The sequence below is a fragment of the Procambarus clarkii genome, chromosome 50 (genome assembly GCF_040958095.1).
Source record: "Procambarus clarkii isolate CNS0578487 chromosome 50, FALCON_Pclarkii_2.0, whole genome shotgun sequence".
Lineage (NCBI taxonomy): Eukaryota > Metazoa > Arthropoda > Malacostraca > Decapoda > Cambaridae > Procambarus > Procambarus clarkii.
Window position 1 is genome coordinate 33,226,431 of NC_091199.1, and position 22,618 is coordinate 33,249,048.

Consider the following 22,618-nt stretch of genomic DNA (forward strand, 5'->3'; position numbering starts at 1 on the left):
GTCACTTGGTCGTTCACCGACATTTTTCTTCTTATATGACTGTGTAGTAACTTAGGTTGTTTTTTTCGCTTTGATTGCAATATCGTTCTCATAGTCCCTTTCCGATGTTCGTCTTATGTTAATGTAATCGTTCATAGCTCTGTTGTATCTGCTTCTGTTGTCCTCTGTTCTTTGTCTTCTGTACTTCCTCCACTCCCGCCTGCTGGCCATTTTTGCTTCCTGACACTGTCTATTAAACCATGGGTTATTATATTCCTTCTTATTTTTTCCCTTTACCGTTGGTATAAATCTCTCTTCGGCCTCCTGGCATTTCTGTATGACTAGGTCCATCATATCTTGGACTGTTTTTCCTCTAATTTCTTCCTCCCACTGCACTTCACCCAGATAGTCCCTCATCCTCATATAGTCCCCTTTCCTGTAGTCAGCTCTCCTTTCCCAGATCTCTTGTCCCATGGTCATAAGTTTGAATTCCATCATGTAGTCAAAGACTAGGACACAATGGTCACTGGCCCCTAGAGGTATTTCATGCTCTAAATTCTCGATATCTTCTACGTTCTGGGTGAAAATCAGGTCTAATAGGCTCGGTGCATCTCCTCCTCTTTCCCTTGTGTCTTCCTTCACATGTTGTGTCAGGAAATTCCTGTCTATAACATCTACTAATTTTGCTCCCCACGTTTCGTTCCCTCCATGGGGATTCCTTGATTCCCAATTTATCTCTCCATGATTTAGGTCCCCCATGATCAGCAGCTTCGCTCTCATTCTGTGGGCTAGTGTTGCTGCCTTCTGCAGTTCATCTATACATGCTTTGTTGTTGTCATCATACTCCTGCCTGGGTCTTCTACTGTTTGGTGGGGGATTGTAGATTACCATGATCACAATCTTCCTCCCATCTACTGTCAGAGTTCCATGTATGAAGCTTGTGCACTCATTGGTAACTCGATTTCCCAGGTCTTCAAACTTCCATTTCCGCTTTATTAGGAGTGCTACTCCCCCTCCCTGTCTCTGTGTCCTCTCTTTTCGTATCACCTGGTACCCTTCAGGAAAGATTGCATCTGAGATCATGTCATTAATTTTAGTTTCCACAATTGCAACTATGTCAGGATCTGCTTCACTCACTCTTTCTTTTATCTCTTCTGCTTTATTAGATACCCCATCAGCATTGGTGTACCAAACCTTGAGATTCTTCATGGAAACTCTTGTACCAGAGTTCTCCCTTTCTCTGGGGGTCTGGGGGGATCTGGGGGATGTCTGGGGGGTGACTGGGGGCAAAGGGGATCCGGGGGATCTGGGGGGTGTCTGGGGGATGACTGGGGGCGGGGAGGGTCCGGGGGATGTCCGGGGGGATCCGGGGGGTGTCTGGGGGGGTCCGGGGGGTGTATGGGGGGTGAAAGAGTTCAGGAGGGGTGCTTGGGGGGCTACTGGGGGCTGGTTTCCTTGGAAGGTAGGTAGGAGGGTCTGGGGTAGGGCCTGGGTAGGTAGGTCTGGAGTAGGAAGGGCATACTGGGTCTGAAGATTAGGGAGGGCATAGAGGGGTTGGGAGATAGCGTAAGGTCGGGAGACAGATAGAGGTTGAGAGGTTGGGAGGGGGAAGGATAGAGGGGGTGGGGGGGACCTCCCACCTCCCTCGCAAGGGTGGGGGGTCACATGGAAGGAGAGGGGATGAGGAGGGGTGAGGGCAGGGTAGGCTTTGGGTGTTGAGGGGATGAGGTCTGGGTGGGTTCTTGGGGTTGAGGGGATGAGGTCTGGATGGGTTTTGGGGGTTGAGGGGATGAGAGCTGGGTGGGTTTTGGGGGTTGAGGGGATGAGGGCTGGACGGGTTTTGGGGGTTGAGGTGATGAGGGGGTCCTTGGAATGTGGGATGAATTTGACTCCAGTGGGGTCAGAGGGGTCAAGGGATGTGCTGGGGAGATAAGCAGGGGCGGCTGATTTGGGGAAGGGGTGACCTGAGAAGCACTTGTGAGCTGGTTAGCATGGGGTGGATTAGCACTGGGGTGTGTAGCTGCGCTCAAATGGGAAGAGTCGTATTGTTGTTTGAATGCTCTGTGGGCAATCTGTTCCTCCTTCGTCATGAATTTGTCAATAAATACGTTGTAGTAATTTTCGCTACCTCTGAGTAGGTGTTTGTGATGCAGTATGTAATCCACTGCCTCTTCGTTAGTGAACTGTACCAGGACAGGTCGTTTCCTGTTACAGTTGTATGGTCCAATGCGTCGGTGGACTTGCACCTCATTCCCTGCCATCTGGGCTCTCATGTCTCTCAAGATCTGTGTGTAGGTGGTGATGGGTATGTTGTGTGTAGGTGATGTGGTATGAAGTGTGTAGGTGGTGATGGGTATGGTGTGTGTAGGTGGTGATGGGTACGATGTGTGGAGGTGGCGATAGCTATGGTGCGTGTGTAAGTAGTTATAGGTATGGTGTGGAGATGCTGACATTGACTAAGAGGGTATGGGAAGACGTGGTGGAGACCCGGGATGGTGTGTGTAGGTGGTGATGGGTATGGTGTCTGTAGGTGGTGATGGGTATGGTGAATGTAGGTGGTGATAGGTATGGTGTGTTTAAGGGGTGATGAATATGGTGTGTGTGCAGGTGGGGATGAATATAGAGAGTGTAGGTGGTGATGGGTATGGCGTGAGTTCGTGGTGATGGGCATGGTGTGTGTAGTTGGAGAGGGGTTTCGTGTGCGTAGGTGGTGATGGGTATGGTGTATGTTTTTTGATTAGGGAATAGAGTGTGTAGGTGATGATATGTATATTGTGTTTATTTGGTGATGGATATGGTACATGCAGGTGGTGATGAGAATGGTGTGTGTAGATGGTGATGGGTATTGTTTGCGTAGGTGATGATGTGTATGGTGTGTGTAGATTATTTTGGGTATAGTGTGTGTAGGTTTTGATATGTATGGTGTGTTTATTTGGTGATGGATATGGTGCATGTAGGTGGTGATGTGAATGGTGTGTGTAGATGGTGATGGGTATGGTGTGAAGGTTCATACATTTACTGCAGGGTATGGGAAGGTATAGTGGAGAACCAGGGAGGGTATGGGAAGGTATAGTGGAGACCCAGGGAGGGTATGTGTAGGTGGTGATGAGTATGGTGTGTGTTGGTGGTAATAGGTACAGTGCGTGATTAGGTGATGATGGGTTTGGTGAGTGTTGGTGGTGATGGGTATGGTGCGTGTGTAGGTGGTGATGGGTATGGTGTGTGAAGGTTCTGATGGGTATGGTGTGTATAGGTGGTGATGAGTATGGTGTGTGTAGTTGGTGATGGGTATTTTGTGTGTTGGTAGTGAAGGGTATGGTCTGTGTAGGTTGTGACTGGTATGGTGTGTATAGGTGCTGATGGGTATGGTGTGTAAGTGTAGGTGTTGATAGGTATGGTGTGTGTGTAGGTGGCGATGAGTATGGTGCAAGGATGATGACATTGACAGGAGGGTATGGGAGGGTATGGTTGAGACCCGGGAGCGTGTGTATTGATGGTGATGGGTATTGTGTGTATAGGTGGTGATGGGTATGGTGTGTGTTGGAGGTGATGGGTATGGTGTGTGTAGGTGGTCATGGTTATGGTGGGTATGGGTGGTGATGAGAATGGTGTGTGAAAGTGGTGATTGGTATGGTGAGTGAAGGTGGTGATGGATAAGGTGTGTGTTAATGGTGATGTGCATGGTATGTGTAGATGGAGATGGGTATTGGTGTGTGTAGGTGGTGATGGTTATGTTGTGTGTAAGTGGTGATGGTTATGCTGTGTGTAGGTGATGATGTGTATTGTGTGTGTAGGTGGTGATAGGTATGGTGAGTGAAGGTTGTACTCACCTAGTTGTACTCACCTAGTTGTGTTTGCGGGGGTTGAGCTCTGGCCTCTTTGGTCCCGCCTCTCAACCGTCAATCAACAGGTGTACAGATTCCTGAGCCTATTGGGCTCTATCATATCTACACTTGAAACTGTGAATGGAGTCAGCCTCCACCACATCACCTCCTAATGCATTCCATTTGTCAACCACTCTGACACTAAAACAGTTCTTTCTAATATCTATGTGGCTCATCTGGGCACTCAGTTGCCACCAGTGTCCCCTTGTGCGTGTTCCCCTTGTGTTAAATAGACTGTCTTTATCTACCCTATCAATTCCCTTCAGAATTTTGAATGTGGTGATCATATCCCCTTTAACTCTTCTGTCTTCCAGCGAAGTGAGGTTGAATTCCCGTAGTCTCTCCTCGTAGCCCATACCTCTCAGCTCGGGTACTAGTCTGGTGGCAAACCTTTGAACCTTTTCCAGTTTAGTCTTATCCTTGACTAGATATGGACTCCATGTTGGGGCTGCATACTCCATGATTGGCCTGACATATGTGGTATACAAAGTTCTGAATGATTCTTCACACAAATTTCTGAATGTCGTTAGTATGTTGGCCAGCCTGGCATATGCCGCTTATGTTATCCGCTTATCTTGAGATGGTTATCTTGAGATGATTTCGGGGCTTTTTTTAGTGTCCCCGCGGCCCGGTCCTCGACCAGGCCTCCACCCCCAGGAAGCAGCCCGTGACAGCTGACTAACTCCCAGGTACCTATTTACTGCTAGGTAACAGGGGCATTCAGGTTGAAAGAAACTTTGCCCATTTGTTTCTGCCTCGTGCGGGAATCGAACCCGCGCCACAGAATTATGAGTCCTGCGCGCTATCCACCAGGCTACGCTTGATATGTGCTGCAGGAGACAGGTCTGGCGTGATATCAATCCCCAAGTCTTTTTCCTTCTCTGACTTCTGAAGAATTTCCTCTCCCAGATGATATCTTGTATCTGGCCTCCTACTCCCTACACCTATCTTCATTACATTACATTTGGTTGGGTTAAACTCTAACAACCATTTGTTCGACCATTCCTTCAGCTTGTCTATGTCTTCTTGAAGCCTCAAACAGTCTTCTTCTGTTTTAATCCTTCTCATAATTTTAGCATCGTCCGAAAACATTGAGAGAAATCAATCGATACCCTCCGGGAGATCATTTACATATATCAGAAACAAAATAGGACCAAGTACAGAGCCTGTGGGACTCCACTGGTGACTTCATGGCAGTCGGAGGTCTCACCCCTCACCGTAACTCTCTGCTTCCTATTGCTTAGATACTCCTTTATCCACTGGAGCACCTTACCAGCTACACTTGCCTGTCTCTTCAGCTTATATACCAGCCTCTTATGCGGTACTGTGTCAAAGGCTTTCCGACAATCCAAGAAAATGCAGTCCGCCCAGCCCTCTCTTTCTTGCTTAATCTTTGTCACCTAATCGTAGAATTCTATTAAGCCTGTAAGGCAAGATATTACCCCTCCCTGAACCCATGTTGGCGATTTGTCACGATGTCTCTTCTCTTCCAGATGTGTTACCAGGTTTTTTCTCACTATCTTCTCTATCACCTTGCATGGTATTTAAGTCAAGGACACATGGCCTGTAGTTCAGTACCTCTTGCCTGTCGCCCTTTTTGTATATTGGGACCACATTCCCCGTCTTCCATATTTCTGGTAGGTCTCCCGTCTCCAGTGACTTACTATACACTATGGAGAGTGGCAAGCAAAGTGCCTCTGCACACTCTTTCAGTATCCATGGTGAGATCCCATCTGGACCAACAGCCTTTCTAACATCCAGATCCAGCAGGTGTCTCTTGACCCCCTCTCTCGTAATTTCGAACTCTTCCAAGGCCGCCTGGTTTACCTCCCTTTCTCCTAGCACAGTGACCTCACCTTGTTCTATTGTGAAGGACCTCCTGGAACCTCTTGTTGAGTTTTACACACACCTCTTTGTCATTCTCTGTATACCTGTCCATGCCTGTTCGAATTTTCAATACCTGTTCTTTCACTGTTGTTTTCCTTCTGATGTGACTGTGGAGTAGCTTTGGTTCGGTCTTGGCTTTGTTTGCTATATCATTTTCAAAACTTTTCTCTGCTTCTCTTCTCACCCTGACGTACTCATTCCTGGTTCTCTGGTATCTCTCTCTGCTTTCTGGTGTTCTGTTATTCCGGAAGTTCCTCCACGCCCTTTTGTTCAGTTTTTTTGCTTCCATACATGCCCTATTATACCATGGATTCTTCTGTTGCTTCTCGGATTTTTCCCTTTGGGCCGGGATGAACCTATTTACTGCCTCCTGACACTTTTGGGTAACATAGTCCATCATACCCTGAACAGACTTATCTCTGAGGTCTGTGTCCCAGAGGTATTTCACTTAGGAAACTTCTCATCTGTTCATAATTCCCTTTTCGGTATGCCAGCCTTTTGATTCCTAGTTCTTTTTTGGGGGAGATAAGTCCTAGCTCTACCAGGTACTCAAAGTTCAATACACTGTGGTCACTCATTCCCAGGGGCGCTTCCATCTTAACTTCCCTTACATCCCACTCATTTCGGGTAAATATCAAATCAAGCATTGCTGGTTCATCTTCTCCTCTCATTCTTGTTGGTTCTTTGATGTGCTGGCTTAGAAAGTTTCTTGTTGCCACGTCCAGCAGCTTAGCTCTCCATATTTCTGGTCCTCCATGCGGGTCTCTGTTCTTCCAATCTATCTTCCCATGGTTGAAGTCTCCCATAATTAGTAGTCCAGATCCATTCCTGCTAGCAACAGACGCTGCTCTTTCTATTATGTTAATGGTGGCCATGTTGTTTCTATCATATTCCTGTCTAGGTCTTCTGTCATTTGGTGGTGGATTATATATGACTTCGACTATAATTTTTTTCCCTCCATTTGTTACGGTACCTGCTATGTAGTCACTGAAACCTTCACAGCCCTGAATATCCATCTCCTCAAAATCCCAGCCTTTTCTTACCAGCAGAGCTACACCACCCCCACCTCTTCCTTCCCTCTCTTTCCTCATAACATAATAGTATGGTGTGATGAGTATGGTGTGAAGATGCTTACATTGACAGGAGGGTATGGTGTGTGTAGGTGGTAATAGGTATGGTGCGTGTGTAGGACAGTGCTAGGTATGGTGAGTTTAGGTGGTGATGGGTATGGTGAGTGTTGGTGCAGATATTTATGGTGAGTTTAGTTTTTTTTCTACCACATACGTGGCCATACATTTACAATGCTAATCAGCATATGTACATTTTATTCTGTCCTACTTAAACAGGGTTAGAAATGTGTTAAACATATAGTTCAGGGGTTTATTGAACAACTGTGTGTATTGTGTATAGGTGGTGATGAGTATGTTGTGAAGATTCATAAATTTACAAGAGGGTATGGGAGGGTTTGATGGTGACCCGCGAGAGTGTGTGTAGTTGGTGATGGGGTATGGTGTGTGTAGTTGGTGATGGGAATGTTGTGTGTAGGTGGTGATTGGTATGGTGTATTTAGGTGGTGATGGATATGGTGTGTGTAGGTGTTGGTGGGTATGGTATCTCTTTGGTCCCGCCTCTCAAGCTGTCAATCAAGTGGTGTACAGATTCCTGAGCCTACTGGGCTCTGTCATATTTACATTCGAAACTGTGTATGGAGTCAGACTCTACCACATCACTGCTTAGTCCATTCCATTTAAGTGGAGATGGATATTATGTGTGTAGGTGGTGATGTATATTGTGGTGATCGATATGGTGTGATGGATATGATTGGTATGGTGTATGTAGGAGGTGATGGGTATGGTGTGTGTAGGTGGTGATGGGTATGGTGTGTGTAGGTGGTGATGGGTATGGTGTGTGTAGGTTGTTAGTGATATAGTGTGTGTAGGTGGAGATATGTATGGTGTATTTAGGTGGTGATGGATATGGTGTTTAAGTGATGATGTGTGTGGTGTGTGTGTAGGTGGTAATGGGTATGTTGTGAAGATTCATAAATTTACAAGAGGGTATGGGAGGGTTTGGAGGTGTCTCGGGATGGTGTGTGTAAGTGATGATGGGTATCTTGTGTGTGTAGGTGGTGATGGGTATCGTGTGTGTAGGTGGTGATGGGTATTGCGTGTGTAGGTGGTGATGGATATGGTGTGTGTAGTTGGTGATAGGTATGGTGTGTGTAAGTGATGATGGATATGGTGTGTGTAGGTGGTGGTGGGTATGGTGAGTGTAGGTGGGGATGAGTATGGTGTGTGTACGTGCTGATGGATATCGTGTGATGGATATGACTGGTATGGTGTGATTTGGTGTTGATGGATATGGTGTGTGTGTGTAGGTGGTGTTGGATATGATGTAATGGATATGATGGGTATAGTGTATGTTGGTGGTGATGGGTATGGTGTATGTGTAGTTGGTGATGGGGTATGAAGTGGGTAGGTGGTGATGGATATTGTCTGAAGTTGTTTACATTGACAGGAGGGTATGTGAGGGTGTGGGTGAAGACCCGGGATGGTGTGTTTAGGTGGTGATGGGTGTAGTGTGTGTATGTGGTTATAGCTACGGTGTGTTTAGGTGGTGATGGGTATGGTGTGTGTAGGTGGTGATGGGTATGGTTCAAAGATGATGACATTGACAAGAGGGTATGGGAGGGTAAGGTTGAGACCCGGGAGTGTGTGTGTGTATTTCTGCTGATGGGTATGGTGTGTATAGGTGGTGATGGGTATGGTGTGTATAGGTGGTGATGGGTATGGTGTATGTTGGAGGTGATGGGTATGGTGTGTGTAGGTGGTGATGGTTATGGTGGGTATAGGTGGTGATGGGAATGGTGTGTGTAGGTGGTGATTAGTATGGTGATTGATGGTGCTGATGGATATGGCGTATGTTAGTAGTGATGGGTACGGTGTGTGTAGATGGAGATGGGCTATGGTGTGAGTAGGTGGTGATGGGTATTGTGTGTGTAAGTTGTGATGATTATGGAATGTTTAGATGATGATGGGTATGGTGTGTGTAAGTGGTGATGGTTATGCTGTGTGTAGGTGGTGATGTGTATTGTGTGTGTAGGTGGCGATTGGTATGGTGAGTGAAAGTTGTGATGAGTAAGATGTGAAGATGCTTACATTGACAGGAGGGTATGGTGTGTGTAGGTGGTAATGGGTATGGTGCGTGTGTAGGCAGTGCTAGGTATGGTGAGTTTAGGTGGTGATTGGTATGGTGAGTGTTGGTAGATATATTTAGAGTGTATTTAGTTTTTTTTTCTACCACAGACGTAGCCATACATTTATAATGCTAATCAGCATATATACATGTTCTTCTGTCCTCCATGGACGGGGTTAGAAATGTGTTAAACATATAGTTCTGGTGTTTATTGAACAACTGTGTGTATTGTGTTTAGGTGGTGATGGGTATGGTGTGAAGATTCATAAATTTACAAGAGGGTATGGGAGGGTATGGTGGTGACCCGCGAGGTTGTGTGTAGTTGGTGATGTGGTATGGTGTGTGTAGTTGGTGATGGGTATGGTGTGTGTAGTTGATGATGGGTATGTTGTGTGTAGGTGGTGATGGGTATGTTGTGTGTTGGTGGTGATTGGTATAATGTGTGTAGGTGGTGATGGATATGGTGTGTGTAGGTGTTGGTGGGAATGGTGTGTGTAGGTGTTGGTGGATATGGTGTGTGTAGGTGGTGGTGGGTATGGTGATGGATATGGTGTGTGTATGTGCTGATGGATATGGTGTGTGTAGGTGGTGGTGGGTATGATGTTTGTAGGTTGTGATCGGTATTGTGTGTGTAGGTGATGTGGAATGGTGTGTGTAGGTGGTGATGGGTATGTTGTATGTAGGTGGTGATTAGTATGGTGTGTGTAGGTGGTAATGGATATGGTGTGTGTAGGTGGTGGTTGGTATGGTGTGTGTAGGTGGTGGTAGGTATGGTGATGGATATGGTGTGTATAGGTGGTGGTGGATATGATGTGTGTAGGTGGTGATAGCTATGGTGTGTGTGTAAGTAGTTATGGGTATGGTGTTGATGCTGACATTGACAGGAGGGTATGGTAGAGACCCGGGATGGTGTGTGTGTGTAGGTGGTGAAGTGTATGATGTAAAGATGCATACATTTACAGGATAGTATGGGAAGGTATGGTGGAGACCCGGAAGGATTTGGGTAGGGGGTGATGGGTATCGTGTGTGTAGGTGGTGATGGGTATGGTGTGTGTGTAGGTGATGATTGATATGGTGTGATGGATATGACGAGTATGGTGTGAGTTTGTGTTGATGGGTATAGTGTGTGTGTAGGTGGTTATTATTATGGTGTTGTTATCATGAGTTGATTTCAGGGTTCAGCGTCCCTGCAACCCAGGCCTCCTTTTTGTTACGCACTCCCAGGAAGCAGCCCGTAGCAGCTATCTAACTCCCAGGTACCTATTTACTGCTAGGTGAACAGAAGCATCAGGGTGAAAGAAATTGCCCGTTTGTTACTGTCTAAACCTGGGATCAAACCCGGAACCTCAGGTCTACGAATTCGAAGTGCTTATTAGCTTAAAAACTTGGCTTATTAGGCAAATCGGGCCTTGCATAGTAGGCCGAGAAGTGCGTTCTGGCTATTAGGTACGACATATATATATATATATATATATATATATATATATATATATATATATATATATATATATATATATATATATATATATATATATATATATATATATATATATATATGCGGAAAATCCACAGAGAAATATGAAATGAGGTGAACGTTTCGGCTTTGTTAAAGCCTTTGTCAACACCAGACTGACTAAGGAGAAGGGAAGGGGGAGGATATATAGGCCGACACCTGACCCAACCCATCCCTAGGGAAGGAATTAATAAAAAACAGGTATAGCTTAGCTTAGAATGGTCAAAGAATAAGCGGTCAGAGAATAAGGATGAAAGATTAAAGAAAAGCCTCATGAACACACAATATATGAATATACAATTATAATGAGACATTGTAAGCCTCATTATCAGAGTTGTTTCTTAAACTGTTGTGCAATATTATAACTTAAAAATGGATCAAGTTTATACATACCAGTACTAACATTAAGAAGATTTGGACACTGATTAGCGCAGACTCAATCAAATTCCGTTCCACGAAATCCCCACAATTGGTAATGCTTTTTGCCCCATTCCAGTTAATATTGTGATCGCATAAACTCGTATGTAGATACAATGCATTAGACGTTTGGGCAGTTCTAATACTATAAGCATGTTGTGACAACCGCAATTGTAAGGACTTTCCTGTTTGTCCAAGGTACACAGAATCACAATCATTGCAGGGAATCGACATATATATATATATATATATATATATATATATATATATATATATATATATATATATATATATATATATATATATATATATATATATATATATATATATTTATATATATATATATATATATATATATATATATATATATATATATATATATATATATATATATATATATATATATATATCAATTGTATCTTCTGATTTTTGTCTGAACAAAAATCAGAAGATACAATTGACGATCTACTATAAAACCTAGAAAACTGGCAACCTACTCATGAGAAACTCTCCAGACACAAAGCAGAACGCTTTAAAAGAGACCAATGTCGTCTATGCCTTCAAATGCCCACTTGAGGACTGTTAGCCTCAAAGAATCAGTATATAGGCAAGACAACAACATCTCTTTCCAGGCGATTAACGATGCATAAGCAACAGGGTTACATTAAGGAACATATAATCTCTTTCCACAACCAGACCATCACCAGAGAAGTCTTAACAAAAAACACGGAAATCATCGATAGATACAGCGATAGCAGGCGGCTAGATATCTGCGAGGCACTACACATTAAGAAGTTGACACCAGCAATCAACAGCCAATTAATGCACAACTATATTCTACCCACTTCAAGACTCCGCACCAATATAGAGGCATCAAGAAATATGGGCCAATAGGCCCTTTGCAGTTACTTCCATTCTTCCCTTTAACTTACAAAATATTATACCCATTGTTTCGTGTTCTGTCTTGTGTTGAAAGTTTGTTTTCACCTCATCCAAAACTGTTGTAACATATCACCTCACCCAAATGCAGGTATAAAAAATCGAAGCTGTTTTAAACTCTGTTCAGTTATAGTTGTGTGTGTGTAAACTAAAGTCTTTGAAAATGTAATACGTTTTTCGAAACGCGTTCAAGAAACGCGTCAGACTAGAAATAAAAATTAATTTTGGAGAATTGATTTTTCAGTTACCATCAACAGTGAAAAAGAATATAAAAAACATTGAGAAAATTCGTGTTAGAGTTATTAATCTTACTTTTTCGGTCATATTTAATAATATATGTCTACAGGAAAGACTGCTACCAAAATATACTAATATATATATATATATATATATATATATATATATATATATATATATATATATATATATATATATATATATATATATATATATATATATATACATATATATATGTGTATATATATGCATATATATATATATATATATGCATATATATATATATATATATATGCATATATATATATATAGTATTTATATGTATATATATATATATATATATATATATATATATATATATATATATATATATATATATATATATATATATATATATATATATATAGTATATATATGCATATATATATATATAGTATATATATGCATATATATATATATATAGTATATATAGTATATTTCTCCGTCACAGACGTCACGTCTGTGACGGAGAAAAAACATGTTTTTTTTTTTAAACAGTTTTTTCATGTATTTTTCATATGTGGGAAATCTTCGAAACCTCTTTACCGATTGCTTTGAAAATTTGACACAACGTTGCATTCGAATAGGCCAATGTTTTTCTATACCTACTCTATACATGCTTCATCTGTGACAGGAAAATACATGTTTTTTTTTTTTTAAATTGCGCCATCTGTTGGACGTAGGAGCAACACGCACTGTAATCTCCGAAAGTTCTTCACCGTTTGCTTTGAAATTTTGACACAACGTTCTATTCGAATGCATGCATGATTTTATATACATTCTATCTAGATGTCACACCTGTAACAGGTAAAACATGCTTTAAAAAAACAGCACCATCTGTTGCATGTAATAGCAACACTTGCTATGCAAACTATGTTACGATTCCATTTCAAGGTTTCTGATTGCTTTGACAAATTGAATTTTCATAGATTTCGATTTTTTTTTCATTTTGATTTAATTATTTAGTTTGACATTTTGTTGGAATTAAGCTGTGTTGCTTACCATACCGTTCATTTCGTATGTATAAGTAGAGATGCCACATCTTTGACAGGTAAAAACTTTCTTATTTTAAGACACAGCGCCATCTGTTGCACGTAAGAGCAACACCCGCTATACTAAATATGTTACAATTCCATTTCAATGTTTCTGATTCCATTGACAAATTGAATTTTCATAGATTTCAATTTATTTTCATTTTGATTAAATTATTTTGTGTGACATTGTGTTGGAATTGAGCTGTGTTGTTTACCATACCGTTCATTTTGTGAGTACAAAATGTGGCATCTATACGTATAGATGCCACACAGGTGACAGGTAAAAACATGTTTTGTTTTAAAAACAGCGCCATCTGTTGCACGTAGGAGCAACACACTGCTATAATAAATATGTTACAATTCTATTTCACTGTTTCACATTTCATTGATAAATGGAATTTGTATAGATTTCGATTCATTTTCATTTTGATTTAATTATAGTGAGTGACATTGAATTGGAATTGAGCTGTGTTGTTTACCGTACTGTTAATTTCCTGAGAATTGTTTGTTTTAAATTTTTTCATTGTTTTTCTTTTCGTTATTTAAGTGCTTTTGCTATATTTTAGTGATGGGAACATCAGATCATTTGATGTTCCCAATTTTCTGATGGGAACATCAGATCATTTGAGAATGCCTCGACGAGGGAGTGGGGAATGGTAGGGAAGATTAGGGGATGGGAGTGGGGAATGGTAGGGGAGGACGATTGGATGGGAGTGGGGAATGGTGGGGGAGGACAAGTGGACAGGGGAGTGAGGGATGGTGGAAAGGATAAGGGGACGGGGAGGGGAGAATGGTAGGGAGGACAAGAGGACGGGAGAGTGGGAGATGGTGGGGGAGGGGGAGGGGACGGTGGAGTGGGGAATGGTTAGGAGGACGATGGGACGATGATAAAGCCTTTAGCCCGCTTTAACAAGCCGAAACGTTCACCTCCTTTCATATTTCTCTGATCATAAAATGATCATATATATATATAAATATATATATATATATATATATATATATATATATATATATATATATATGTATATATATTTTATATATATATATATATATTATATATATATATATATATATATATATATATATATATATATATATAATATATATATATATATATATATATATATATATATATATAATATATATATATATATATATATATAAAATATATATACATATATAAATATATATATATATATATATATATATATAATATATATATATATATATATATATATATATATATATATATATATATATATATATATATATATATATATATATATATATATATATATATATATAATTTTTTAGACACTCAACCCACCAGGAGACTCGAACACTGGCCAACAAGGTGGCAGTTGCATGCTGTATCCACTACACCATACTTCAAAGCCATAAGAGAGGTAGGAATTCTGGGGTATTTACCCAACCAGAACTCCAATCCTCTCCCAGGCAATGAGAGAGTGTGGGACCTCTAATGCTCTTTCATCGGTTCCTGTTATATGGGAAAACTCAGTGCCAAATGTTAAATGCACAGACTACCCTATTCCAGTAGCTGAAGTTTATAACTTTTTTATTAAAAGTTTTTAACTTTTTAAAAAAGTTATAAACTTCAGCTACTGGAATAGGGTAGTCTGTGCATTATATATATATATATATATATATATATATATATATATATATATATATATATATATATATATATATATATATATATATATATATATATATATATATATATATATATATATATATATTGACATCCAGTCAAAATATATATATATTTATATATATATATATATATATATATATATATATATATATATATATATATATATATATATATATATATAAATATATATATATATATATATATATATATATATATATATATATATATATATATATATATATATATATATATATATATATATATATATATATATATATTAGTATATTTTGGTAGCAGTCTTTCCTGTAGACATATATTATTAAATATGACCGAAAAAGTAAGATTAATAATTCTAACACGAATTTTCTCAATCTTTCGTACATTATGCTTCACTGTTGGAGGTAAATCAAAAATCACTTCTCCAAAATTCATTTTTATTTCTAGTCTGACGCGACACGGGCGCGTTTCGTAAAACTTATTACATTTTCAAAGACTTCACAAATACACAACTGATTAGAACTTGCGTTTCCCTGATTTTATATCTACATTTGAGTGAGGTGGGAAGGGTGATGTGGCATTACATTTGAGTGAGGTGGGAAGGATGATGTGGCATTAACACAAGACAGAACACTAGAGGATATTAATAGGGTATTAAAAGTATCAACACAAGACAGAACAGAAACAATGGGTATTGAATAGAAGTGTTTGTAGAAAGCCTAATGGTCCATATTTCTTGATGCTTCTATATTGGAGCGGAGTCTTGAGGTGGGTAGAATATAGTTGTGCAATAATTGGCTGTTGATTGCTGGTGTTGACTTCTTGATGTGTAGTGCCTCGCAAACGTCAAGCCGCCTGCTATCGCTGTATCTATCGATGATTTCTGTGTTGTTTACTAGGATTTCTCTGGCGATGGTTTGGTTATGGGAAGAGATTATATGTTCCTTAATGGAGCCCTGTTGTTTATGCATCGTTAAACGCCTAGAAAGAGATGTTGTTGTCTTGCCTATATACTGGGTTTTTTGGAGCTTACAGTCCCCAAGTGGGCATTTGAAGGCATAGACGACGTTAGTCTCTTTTAAAGCGTTCTGTTTCGTGTCTGGAGAGTTTCTCATGAGTAGGCTGGCCGTTTTTCTGGTTTTATAGTAAATCGTCAGTTGTATCCTCTGATTTTTGTCTGTAGGGATAACGTTTCTATTAACAATATCTTTCAGGACCCTTTCCTCTGTTTTATGAGCTGTGGAAAAGAAGTTCCTGTAAAATAGTCTAATAGGGGGTATAGGTGTTGTGTTAGTTGTCTCTTCGGAGGTTGCATGGCTTTTCACTTTCCTAAGATCACATCATAAGAAGGAAAGTATATATATATATATATATATATATATATATATATATATATATATATATATATATATATATATATATATATATATATATATACACATTTTTGTTCTAATTTGAAAATGAAATAACTAGAGCCAATTTTTTCTACAGTTGAAACAATGAACATCAATTGAAGGAAACATTACAATGGTCTAATATTGGCAGGGTGACAACGCCCAAGGACTGTGCTGACCTGTACCGCCAGGGAGAGAGGCTGGATGGCGTCTACTTCATCAAACCTGACAGGTAATAGTATATCATCCAAACAATACCAGGTTAACCATCCAGGTCGTGCCAAGTTAATTATCCAGGTTGTGCCAGGTTAACTATCCAGGTCGGGCCAGGTCAACCATCCAAGTTTAGTGAGATCAACCATGCAGGTCGACAATCCAGGTCATGTTAGGTCGACAGTACAGGCCGTGTCAGGTTGGCAGTACAGGCCGTGTCAGGTTGACAGTACAGGCCGTGTCAGGTTGACAGTACAGGCCGTGTCAGGTTGACAGTATTGGCCGTGTCAGGTTGACAGTACAGGCCGTGTCAGGTTGACAGTACTGGCCGTGTCAGGTTGACAGTACAGGCCGTGTCAGGTTGACAGTACAGGCCGTGTCATGTTGACAGTACAGGCCATGTCAGGTCGACAGTACAGGCCGTGTCAGGTTGACAGTACAGGCCGTGTCAGGTCGACAGTACAGGCCGTGTCAGGTTGACAGTACAGGCCGTGTCAGGTTGACAGTACAGGCCGTGTCATGTTGACAGTACAGGCCATGTCAGGTCGACAGTACAGGCCGTGTCAGGTTGACAGTACAGGCCGTGTCAGGTCGACAGTACAGGCCGTGTCAGGTTGACAGTACAGGCCGTGTCAGGTCGACAGTACAGGCCGTGTCAGGTTGACAGTACAGGCCGTGTCAGGTTGACAGTACAGGCCGTGTCAGGTTGACAGTACAGGCCGTGTCAGGTTGACAGTACAGGCCGTGTCAGGTCGACAGTACAGGCCGTGTCAGGTTGACAGTACAGGCCGTGTCAGGTTGACAGTACAGGCCGTGTCAGGTTGACAGTACAGGCCGTGTCAGGTCGACAGTACAGGCCGTGTCAGGTTGACAGTACAGGTCGTGTCAGGTCGACAGTACAGGTCGTGTCAGGTCGACAGTACAGGTCGTGTCAGGTCGACAGTACAGGCCATGTCAGGTTGACAGTACAGGTCGTGTCAGGTCGACAGTACAGGCCGTGTCAGGTCGACAGTACAGGCCATGTCAGGTTGACAGTACAGGTCGTGTCAGGTTGACAGTACAGGTCGTGTCAGGTCGACAGTACAGGCCATGTCAGGTTGACAGTAAAGGTCGAGCCAGGTCGACAGTACAGGCCGTGTCAGGTCGACAGTACAGGCCGTGTCAGGTTGACAGTAAAGGTCGAGCCAGGTCGACAGTTCAGGTCATGCCAGGTATACAATGCAGGTCATGCCAAGTCATCCATCCAGGCCATCCATCAAGGTCGCGCTAGGCCAACAATCAGTATCATGCCAGGTCAGTCATCAAGTTTGTGCCAGTTCAATCATTGAGGTCGTACCTGGTCATCCGTCAAGGTCGTGCTAGGCCAACAATCAGTGTCATGCCAGGTCAGTCAACAAGTTTGTGCCAGTTCAATCATTGAGGTCGTACCTGGTCATCCATCAAGGTCGTGCTAGGCCAACAATCAGTGTCATGCCAGGTCAGTCAACAAGTTTGCGCCAGTTCAATCATTGAGGTCGTACCTGGTCATCCGTCAAGGTCGTGCTAGGCCAACAATCAATATCATCCCAGCAAACATAAAACGTTGTTTGACGTTTTTATTTGGTCTCAGAAAGGTGACTCTGTAACTATTTATATTAAGACGTCTTTTTAACATCAAATATGTGTGTGTGTTTTTTGTGAATGTATTCACCTAGTTGTATTTGTGGGGGATGTGCTCTGCTCTTTCGGTTTGCCTCTCAACTCTCAATCAATCAACTGTTAATAACTACCAGCTATTTTTTTCCACGCACTCACGCACATACCCCCAGGAAGCAGCCTGTGACAGCTATCTAACTCCCAGGTACCTATGTACTGCTGGATAACAGGCGCCTCAGGGTGAAAGATAATTATCATTTTATTTCTGCCATCACCAGGGATCGAACCCGGACCCTTGGATTACGAGTACAGAGCGCTGTCCACTCAGCTATTAGGCCCTCTCCTGATGTGTGTGCGTGTACTTACATAATTGTACTTACCTAATTTTGCTTGTGGGGGTTGAGCTCTGGCTCTTTGGTCCCGCCTCTCAACCGTCAATCAACAGATGTACAGGTTCCTGAGCCTATTGGGCTCTATCATATCTACACTTGAAGCTGTGTATGGAGTCAGCCTCCACCACATCCCTTTCTAATGCATTCCATTTGTCTACTACTCTGACACTGAAAAATTCTTTCTAACGGCTCTATGGCTCATTTGGGCACTCAATTTCCACCTGTGTGCCCTAGTGCGTGTGCCCCTTGTGTTAAAAAGTCTGTCTTTATCTACCCTATCAATTCCTCTGAGAATCTTGTATGTGGTGATCATGTCCCCTCTAACTCTTCTGTCTCCCAGTGACATGATGTTAATTCCCGTAGTCTCTCCTCGTAGCTCATACCCCTCATTTCTGGTTCTAGTCTGGTGGCAAACCAATGAACCTTTTCCAGTTTAGTCTTATGTTTGACTAGATATGGACTCCATGCTGGAGCCGCATACTCCAGGATTGGTCTGACATATGTGGTATATAATGTTTTGAGAGATTCTTTACACAAGTTTCTAAAGGCCGTTCTCATGTTAGCCATCCTGGCATATGCCGCTCATGTTATCCTCCTGATATGAGCTTCAGGGGACATGTCTGGCGTGATATCAACCAATAGGTCTTTCTCTCTCTCTGACTCTTGCAGGATTTCATCTCCCAAACAATACCTTGTATCTGGTCTCCTGCTCCCTACACCTATCTTCATTACATAACATTTGCGTGGGTTTAACTCTAACAAGCATTTGTTCGACTATTCCTGCAGCTTGTCCAGGTCTTCCTGAAGCCTCAAGCTGTCCTCCTCTGTCTTAATCCTTCTCATAAGTTTGGCGTCGTCAGCAAACATTGAGAGGAATGAGTCTATACCCTCTGGGAGATCATTTTGAGCCCTACAGAACCCTGTAGGACTCCACTGGTGACTTCACGCCAATCTGAGGTCTCACCCCTCACTGTGACTCTCTGCTTCCTATTGCTTAGATTCTCCCTTATCCACTGGAGCGCCCTGCCAGTTACTCCTGCCTGTTTTTCCAGCTTATGCATCAGCCTTATATGGGGTACTGTGTCAAAGGCTTTCCGACAGTCCAAATAAATGTAGTCCGCAGATGTATGGATCTGTTTGTGTACTCACCAAATTGTACTCACCTATTTGTGCTTGTGGGGTTTGAGCTCTGGCTCTTTGGTCCCGCCTCTCAACCAGGGGACGTGTGTGTGTGTGTGTGTGAGTGTGTGTGTGTGTGTGTGTGTGTGTGTGTGTGTGTAGTCACGTAGTTGCATTCACCAAGTTGTCCTTTTGGGGGTTGAGCTCTGCTCTTTTGGCCCGCCTCTCAACTGTCACTAACTACTATTATTTTTTTAACACACATACACACACACACACACACACACACACACACTCAGGAAGTAGCCCATAACAGCTGTCTAACTCCCGGGCACTTATTTACTGCTAGGTAACATGGGTATAATTGTGAAAAAAACGAAATTACGTGTCCAGCGTGCTGTCCACTCAGCCACCAATGCCCTTCGATGTGTGTGTGTGTGTGTGTGTGTGTGTGTGTGTGTGTGTACTCACCTAGTTGTGTTTGCGGGGGTTGAGCTCTGGCTCTTTGGTCCCGCCTCTCAACCGTCAATCAACAGGTGTACAGATTCCTGAGCCTATTGGGCTCTATCATATCTACACTTGAAACTGTGTATGGAGTCAGCCTCCACCACATCACCCCCTAATGCATTCCATTTGTCATGGGAGACCAAATTTGCCGAAATCATGGGCAATTTCGAACTCTTCCAAGGCCTTGTGCGTGGTCCCCTTGTGTTAAATAGACTGTCTTTATCTACCCTATCAATTCCCTTCAGAATCTTGAATGTGGTGATCATGTCCCCCCTTACTCCTCTGTCTTCCACCGAAGTGAGGTTTAATTCCCGTAGTCTCTCCTCATAGCTCATACCTCTCAGCTCGGGTACTAGTCTGGTGGCAAACCTTTGAACCTTTTCCAGTTTAGTCTTATCCTTGACTAGATATGGACTCCATGCTGGGGCTGCATACTCCAGGATTGGCCTGACATATGTGGTATACAAAGTTCTGAATGATTCTTTACACAAGTTTCTGAATGCCGTTCGTATGTTGGCCAGCCTGGCATATGCCGCTGATGTTATCCGCTTGATATGTGCTGCAGGAGACAGGTCTGGCGTGATATCAACCCCCAAGTCTTTTTCCTTCTCTGACTCCTGAAGAATTTCCTCTCCCAGATGATACCTTGTATCTGGCCTCCTGCTCCCTACACCTATCTTCATTACATTACATTTGGTTGGGATAAACTCTAACTATCATTTGTTAGACCATTCCTTCAGCTTGTCTAGGTCTTCTTGAAGCCTCAAACAGTCCTCTTCTGTTTTAATCCTTCTCAAAATTTTAGCATCGTCCGCAAACATTGAGAGAAATGAATCGATACCCTCCGGGAGATCATTTACATGGAGTTGCGTGGTGACCGCCGGCCGGGTCGGACGTTCCTGAGTTCTCTCCGCACTGGCTAGTGTTTACGTTGGGTGATCGCTTGTTTGCCCTGCTAGTGGTGGTTTGCCACTGACGGGGTGACGTTTGCTTCGCCATGGGGACGTTTCGCCCTCCATTGCAGAGGACGCTGTCAGCTGGTCTGGCGTTTACGGTGCCGGTGGACCATCCATTGGTTGGTGTCGCCCTAGTAGACGTGCTGCATGTGCAGCTGTCTGACCTGGTGGGCATCCAGCTGCTTCAGGGCCACCGTGCTGTGGTCAAGTTCCGCCTCCAGGCTGCCTTTCAGGCGTTTCTCGAGCGGTGTGAGGGGCGTGTTTACCCTCTCCCTGATTCAGCTGGCTCAGTTAAGGTAGTGAATCTTAGTGTCACCTTGACGTCTGTGACGGTGCATGGTGCCCCCTTCGAATTTCAGGACAACTTTTTAACCTCCTGTTTCGAACGGTTTGGGACAGTGTTGAGTGTTCGTTGGAACAAGGTCGTTGCCGGGCACTGTGTTGGTATGCTTGACGGCTCCCGCACCCTGACGATGTCGCTGAAGGGTAGTATACCGTCGTCAATGTCCGTGTTGGGATACACGCTCCGCTGCCAGTACCGGGGTTAACCGCGCACCTGTTATCGGTGTGGTCACGAGGGTCATCTGGCTGCTGCGTGCGACGTGAGAGCGACTGGTCGTGTGCATGTTCTTCGTGCGGAGGATTTTCCGCCCCTGTTGCGTTCGGGCGGTGTAGGTGCTGTGCCTGAGGCGCCTGCCTGCCTGTCTGCTGCTCCGCCTGTTGAGGAGAGCTCCCCGGCCTGTGCGACACGTCTAGTGCCAGCTGTGGCCCCTGGGGTTGTTCCGCCAGTGTGTGAGGGTGTCGGGCTGTCGCCTGAGCTGTGTGTAGTGAAAGGTGTCCCGGTGGAAGTTCATGTTCCGCCCCTGCCTGTGGATGTGTTACCAGCTCCCGGGGACGCGGGTTCTGCCGTTTTGGAGGGGGTGCTTCGTGGTGAGGTGCCTGCCGTGCCTGAGTGTGTTGCCTCCTGTAGTTCTGCTCTTCCCATTCCTTTGCAGAAGCGTGCGCGTCAGTGTTCTGAGGCTGTTTCCGTGGATGATGTAGACAGTGTGGGTGATGTGGCCTCTGTGGACTCTTCGGACGGTGCGGGTGTGGCCTGTGTGGATATGACGGTGGAGGCTGTGCCTGCGGCGGGGCCTGCTGGGCGTGGTGTGGTGCGGCCTGTCTCGAAGCGTTCGCGGCGGGCTCGGAGTGTCTTCCCCCTTCGTGGTGTGCCTTGGGAGGAGGTGGGGGAGTATGGTGCTCAGCTGGCGTCCCCCGCCGAGGATGATGGTGCTGTGAGGGGCTCCGACGTTGCTCCCTGTGCTCCCCCTCCTGCGTCTCCTGCTGTTGGGTCCCCGCAGTGGGGGGTTGTCCCTGATGGTCGGGACCTCGTCATGAAGTTGCGGAAAGATGTGCGCCAGGGAGCTTTGGCTCCTGTGCCCTGTGGTGGGGTCGCTGCCGCGCCTGCAGTTCCCCCTCCTTCCTTGCCCCGGTCTGGGGGTTGCCTAGTCCCGTCTGCTGGGGTCGTGCCCTGTGAGGGTCCGGAGTTGGGCCCTTATCGGAATGCCCGGGTGCTTCCGATCCCGTGGTGCTCGTCAACCATCTGGGTGTCGTCAAAGAAGGAGTT

At 43.5% G+C, this 22,618-nt stretch overlaps 1 protein-coding gene across 1 annotated transcript in view; it reads left to right on the top strand.

Moving 5' to 3' along the window:
• Positions 1–22,618, top strand: part of LOC138351629 (angiopoietin-4-like) — a 348,372-nt gene that overhangs the window by 83,258 nt on the left and 242,496 nt on the right. Inside the window, exon 4 of the mRNA XM_069303630.1 lies at positions 16,342–16,422. Coding sequence (XP_069159731.1) covers positions 16,342–16,422 — 81 coding nt within the window. The remainder of the gene's footprint in view (positions 1–16,341; positions 16,423–22,618) is intronic.